Source organism: Grus americana, chromosome 21, assembly GCF_028858705.1.
Source record: "Grus americana isolate bGruAme1 chromosome 21, bGruAme1.mat, whole genome shotgun sequence".
Classification (NCBI taxonomy): Eukaryota; Metazoa; Chordata; class Aves; order Gruiformes; family Gruidae; genus Grus; species Grus americana.
Window position 1 is genome coordinate 1,430,767 of NC_072872.1, and position 5,871 is coordinate 1,436,637.

The following is a 5,871-nucleotide window of genomic DNA, read 5'->3' on the forward strand; positions in this document are numbered from 1 at the left end:
CGCTGCCCGCCCAGGCCCCCCCGCCATCTTTCCCCCACTCCCCTCAGCGGCGCTACGGTGGCCGCTGTGGGGTCACGACGGCGTCTCGGTGATTGGCTGGAGGCGAGGAGGTGTCTATCGGTGATTGGAAGGCGTGGGCTCGCCGCCTGGCGCTGATTGGCTGTCCGCGCCCGCCCGTTTCCGGGGGAGCTTGGCGCCGGCGAGCAACATGGCGGCGGCCGCGCTCCGGCTGTGGTGGCTCTTGGTGGTGGCGGCGGCCGGGGCTGAGGGGGGACCCCGCACCCTGGTGCTGCTGGAGAACGGCAACCTGCGGGACACGCACTCGCTCTTCTTCCGCAGCCTGGCGGGTAGGGCTCTGGGAGGCGGCTGAGACCCCCGCCCTGGCCTGAGGGAGGAGACTGGGGTTCCCTGGGGTGGAGGGGGGAGCTGCTGGGGTCCCCTGGTCAGGCTGAGGGAGGAGACTGGGGGTGAGGGGCGTGTTTGGGGTCCCCTGGTCGGGCTGAGGGAGGAGATTGGGGTTGTTTCCCCAGCCGTGCCTGTATTTTGGGTCCCCTGCAGTGTTGGTCCCCAATTGATGGGTGTCAATGGGGCACCCATGCAACAAAAGGGCTCTTCGGGCACGTAAACCCAAACCCCAAACCAAGCCCCCATGCCTTTTTTTCCAAAGCACCGCTGTTTATTGGGGAAATAAAACTCAGGATCTTGATGCTGCTTTGCTGCTACATGTGTCGATTTCATGACATGCAAAAGTTGTCAATTTTGTCTTGCGGCTGCAGACAGGGGCTTCGATCTCACTTTCCGCACAGCGGATGATGCTGGCCTGTCCCTGATAAAATACGGAGAATTTTTGTATGACAACTTGATCATCTTTTCACCGTCCATAGAAGGTAAATACAGGAGGAGAAAACTCAAGTGCTCTTGGAGCTTGGTGGCATTTTATGAAGGGGATTTCCAACTGTTTTGTGAATTTTAATTAAATCGTATGCTTTAGATATTATCCTTTGTGTCTTGTACAGAATTGCAGATATGTCAAGTCCTTTAACAGTGGTTCTTTGAGCCACGATAAAAATTATTTGGCATTTTGCCATGGTATTAATTCCGCCGTGGTATTATTTCTGAGAACTAGTCACAAATTTCTGGCATGCACTTTCAGATTTTGGTGGAAACATCAACGTGGAAACCATTACCGCTTTCATCGATGGCGGTGGCAGCGTCCTCGTCGCTGCCAGCTCAGACATCGGTGAGTACAAACATTCATCAGAGCAAATTAGCTTGTTTCAGCCCCTTCTTGTAACAGGCTTCTATGCTGCTTACACTCTGCGGTGAGCGAATAGTTTATTCATCCTTCTCTGAGTTCCTGCAACATAAATGGTGAGAAAAGGCAATTCTCGTTCTGAACTTCAAGGTTTGTGCTGCAAGGAAACGGGTGATAAATAACCTTTATTGACATTTTGAATGAGAATTTAGATGAGGGGGGTTTTGATACTGCTCTGGATTGGAAAGTGCCGAACATGTGACTCTAAGCTGAATTTACTTCTTATTTTGAGCGCCAAGACTGGCGCCGCGTCCTGAACGTGCTGCGTAATGGAGAATCTGCTTTGTCCTTCCAGGCGACCCACTGCGAGAGCTGGGAAGCGAGTGCGGGATCGAGTTTGATGAGGAAAGGACGGCTGTCATCGACCATCACAACTACGATATATCTGACCCCGGCCAGGTAAATATGTTTTCCTGCACATTTTGGGTTTTTTTTTTTTAATGACAACTTAGATGTAAAGGTTTGGGGATGAATCTCCTGTCCTTGTTTTCCCTTTTTTCCTCCATCCGTTCTCTGCTCCCCCACCTTCCTCCCAGGAAAGCCATAAATAATGCCACTTCACAGCATTCAGTCACGCTGCTGTTGGGAGCAAAACACTGCAAAACTCTGCACTTTTGGGGTCTTTGCCCTCAAATCCATCTTTTGAATTTCCTGGGTTTGATCTTTCCACTACCCTGGGTAATTTCAAATTGCCACTGAGCCTCAGGCAGTCACACAATTAATGGCGGTTTTGAACCACTCTGAAGTGTGCGGGATCAGTATAGAAATGTACATGTTTATATGATTATTTTTTTCTCTCTGGTGTCATCCAGTACTTTAAAATTCAAATCTATATTAAAGTCTGAACTAAATACATTCTGCTAATTTTTATTTCAATTAAACTGTTGAAGCAGTATGTGGATGTCATCCTATTTCAGGATGACAGTTGCTAAATACAGGGAAGTAAAATACTGTAGGTATTGCTATCTTTACCAAAAGGTGGTTTACATTCCCTTATGTATCAGTATTAATTTGATCATAATTAAACAAAAAATGCTGGATTTCTTGGTTTTTAATTGAATTGTAATGTTCGTTGCTCAGTTTGAATTGTCTGTAAAACCAAAATTAACTTTCAAATAACGAGAGAAGCTGTCGCTTGCTGTTAGAACCTCGCAAACATCCGCCTGCCTCCCCACACGGCCCCTTCACCGTGCCGATCTCTCTCATTTCCTCCCAGCACACGCTCATAGTCGCAGACACTGAAAATCTCCTGAAGGCTCCCACCATCGTGGGGAAAACGACACTGAACCCCATCCTTTTCCGAGGAGTCGGGTAAGCGTCCCGCAGCGTGGCGTAGGAAGGGAGGCGAGGTGGTTAGTGTTGGGGAAGCACCACCAAAATTACCAGTGTTGCCACGAGGTAAACGTTGGCTTAGGTGGCTGTGACTCTTTACATGAGGAATTTCTCTTGATTTCGGATAACAATAAAAAGAAAATCTCCAAAGCAGCTTAGTTGTTGACTTAGGAATGTTTCGTAATGTAAATTGGTGAAGCTTGACCATATATTGTGAGGAAATGTTTCATTTCTCGGTGTGCGCGGTTCTCTTGCCACATCCAAAGGGCGAGGGGGTCAGTGCGTTGGTGGCTGCACATCCCTCTGGGGGGGGGGGCGCTGGGGGCCTTCGTGCTGCTCACCGTGCCTCTCCCTGCAAGGATGGTGGCTGATCCCGACAACCCGCTGGTGCTGGATATCCTGACCGGCTCTTCTACCTCCTACTCCTTCTTCCCGGATAAGCCTATCACTCAGGTACGCCCCGTTACTACGTCTCTTCTGGGCTAGAAGTCCCTCAAATTTCAGCTTCTCGAGTGTTTAGTCTTCCGATTGATTTTTGAAAGTGTCAGACTGTTGTCTGCTTTCCAATGCTGCCCTGGGAATCTTCCTCTTTGCTTTTTGTTGGTGGGAAAATGTCCAGTGTGAGGGACGCTTCGGAAGAACGGCCAGCCCAGATCAAAGCGTATCTCCGACTTTTGTTCCAGCCAGAGAGGGCGGAAGCAAAACACTGTGAATCCCATTACTGGTTATTCTGACCTTCTTGGCTTCTGCTTAATTGCAGACTGTGTTACCTACAGTCAGACTGTTCCACCCCGCAGCAAACTAGAGATGAACTCTCCTTTAATCATCCCTGAATTGGCTAAACACCTTTCTAACCGCCTTCCTTTTCAGTACCCGCACGCGGTGGGGAAGAACACCCTTCTGATTGCAGGACTCCAGGCTCGGAACAATGCCCGCGTTGTTTTCAGCGGTTCCTTGGATTTCTTTAGCGATGCCTTTTTCAATTCCGCTGTGCAGAAAGCCGCTCCTGGCTCCAAGAGGTACGTTGGCTTCCTGGCATCCCCAGCTGAGGAATATTTGGGGAGCTGTTTGCTCGAAAAATAGGCAAAAAATACTCATGTTATGGGAAATGGCAGAAAACTTGAATTAAATCAGGGGTGATGCGTTCCTTTGGCCTTGTGGAACAAAGCGCTTTGGGAATTAATTCCCTCTTCTACCCCCAGCTAGCTTTTTCTTGCTTTCACGTCTGTTAATGGCTTGGTTTTCGGCACGTGGTGGATTTTTTTCTCAGCTTTCCTTCGTCCGTAGATACTCGCAGACGGGTAATTACGAGCTGGCTGTTGCCTTGTCCCGCTGGGTGTTCAAGGAAGAGGGAGTGCTGCGCGTCGGAGCGGTGTCCCACCACCGCGTGGGGGAACTTGCGCCTCCCAACGCCTACACCGTCACCGACCTCGTGGTAAGGTTGCCTGCTTGGAGCCTGTGCTGTAGGCGGGAGGGGACATGGGAGCTGCTTTGGAAGGAGGAATTGGGGAGAATTTGAACTCGAAATGGGTGGAAGTTTGTTTTCAGGCATCGCTCGTTAACTTCACACCTTGTGGGTTCCTTCCAGGAGTACAGCATTGTCATTGAAAAGCTTTCTGACGGCAAGTGGGTACCCTTCGATGGAGACGATATTCAGCTGGAGTTCGTCCGCATCGATCCCTTCGTGCGCACCTTCCTGAAGCGGAACGGTAGGTTTCCCTCACCGCCCCGTGGCTGTTTCCACTGCTCGGCTCCCGCAGCTTCTTGCGTCACCTGAACATCATCACCATCTCTTTCTCAGGCGGCAAATACAGCGTGCAGTTCAAGCTGCCGGACGTCTACGGCGTGTTTCAGTTTAAAGTGGATTATAACCGGCTGGGTTACACCCACCTCTACTCCTCCACCCAGGTAAGCGCGGTGGGAATGAATCGATCGAGAGGGAAAGGTGCTGGGGCTGTGCCGGGGCTGCCAGACTCACGGAGCCGCTCTCCCCCCTCCCAGGTGTCTGTCCGTCCCCTCCAGCACACGCAGTACGAACGTTTTATCCCCTCGGCGTACCCATACTACGCCGGCGCCTTCTCCATGATGGTTGGCCTCTTCATGTTCAGCATCGTCTTCCTGCACATGAAGGAGAAGGAGAAATCCGACTGAGCTCCCTGCCGGAGGAAGGAAGAGCTTGTTCTGCGGGGACGGGCGGCACTCGGGACCCTCGTTTGTAACAGCGTGAGGACTGGTAGGTGCCAGAGACGCCATGGATTTGAGTTTGGTCTTTTTTTATTTTTATACGTTGAAGGGACTAATAGGATGGAAAATTGAATTTTTTGGGGGAAATCTGTCACCGTGGAACTGTGACACCTCTGGAGTGGTTCCGTGATGAACGTTTGTCTCTCCCCGCTGTTGGAATGATTTGGGTTCGAGATTAATTTGCTTTTCAAAATAAAGTCTCGTTCTTCTCGACCTGGGTTGAAATAATTCACCGTGGGGGAGGTGGGGGCGCTTTCGGATGCGTCCCCAGCCTTGTGGGTGACCCTTGAGGGAGGTGTCACCCTGTCACCCTCACCAGCTCGGGGTGTTGGTGGGGTGGGCTGTGAGGGAACAGTTGGATGGAGACCGGTCCGGGGCACACTGAAAGGGAAAAGGGGGAGTCTGGGGGTGTGTGGGGCACCCCAGAAAGCCACACGGAGGGGTCTGAGGTGTCACCGAAGGCATGCTGAGGAAGACAGGGCACCCCAAAAGCCACGCTGCACCCCAAAAAGTTCAGGGACAGCCCTGAAGGCTCACCCAGGGCCTTGGGGCACCCCAAAACGCACACCGAGGGGTCTGGGGAGGGAAAAGCAGCCGGAAGATGCGATCCCAAGGACACCGGGGTGACGTGGAGGAGCCAAGGGGGTGGCAGGGTGGGGGGCGGAGCGAGCGGTTCTTGGGGTGCACCGGGGCTGTTTGGGGGTGGAAGATGGGGAAATGGTGCTGGGGCTGCCTCTGCCCCAGCCTGGATGGCCCCGGGGCCCGAGGTGCGGGTGCATACCAGGGTGGAGGAGGGGATGGGATTTGGGGTGCGGGTCGGGGGGGGGGGGCCGGAACCCCCTCGGGGCACAGGCTCCGCCCACGTGCCGCCGCAGGCGGGGGGAGGTGCCGTCCTGCCGAGTGCACACTGATTGGTCGAGCGCCTCTGATTGACGGTCGGCCACTGACCCGGCGGGGCGGGCGCTTTGCGACGGCGGCGC

General features: G+C 52.7%; 1 protein-coding gene across 1 annotated transcript; it reads left to right on the plus strand.

Annotated features, from left to right (window-relative positions):
* Positions 1-186: 186 nt before the first annotated feature.
* DDOST (dolichyl-diphosphooligosaccharide--protein glycosyltransferase non-catalytic subunit) lies at positions 187-5,104 on the plus strand. The gene is made up of 11 exons (XM_054850012.1): positions 187-347; positions 777-887; positions 1,154-1,240; positions 1,611-1,714; positions 2,532-2,626; positions 3,007-3,100; positions 3,518-3,666; positions 3,935-4,082; positions 4,236-4,356; positions 4,449-4,555; positions 4,649-5,104. The coding sequence occupies exons 1-11, from the start codon at positions 209-211 to the stop codon at positions 4,796-4,798; spliced, it is 1,305 nt and encodes a 434-aa protein (XP_054705987.1). The 5' UTR covers positions 187-208; the 3' UTR covers positions 4,799-5,104.
* Positions 5,105-5,871: the final 767 nt, after the last annotated feature.

Excerpts from the sequence above, each read along its gene's own strand:
- DDOST (XM_054850012.1), top strand. The coding sequence starts at position 209 with ATGGCGGCGGCCGCGCTCCGGCTGTGGTGGCTCTTGGTGGTGGCGGCG. Across the intron at positions 888-1,153 it reads CTTTTCACCGTCCATAGAAG|ATTTTGGTGGAAACATCAAC; the intron begins GTAAATACAGGA and ends ATGCACTTTCAG. Across the intron at positions 4,556-4,648 it reads ACCTCTACTCCTCCACCCAG|GTGTCTGTCCGTCCCCTCCA; the intron begins GTAAGCGCGGTG and ends CCCCCCTCCCAG.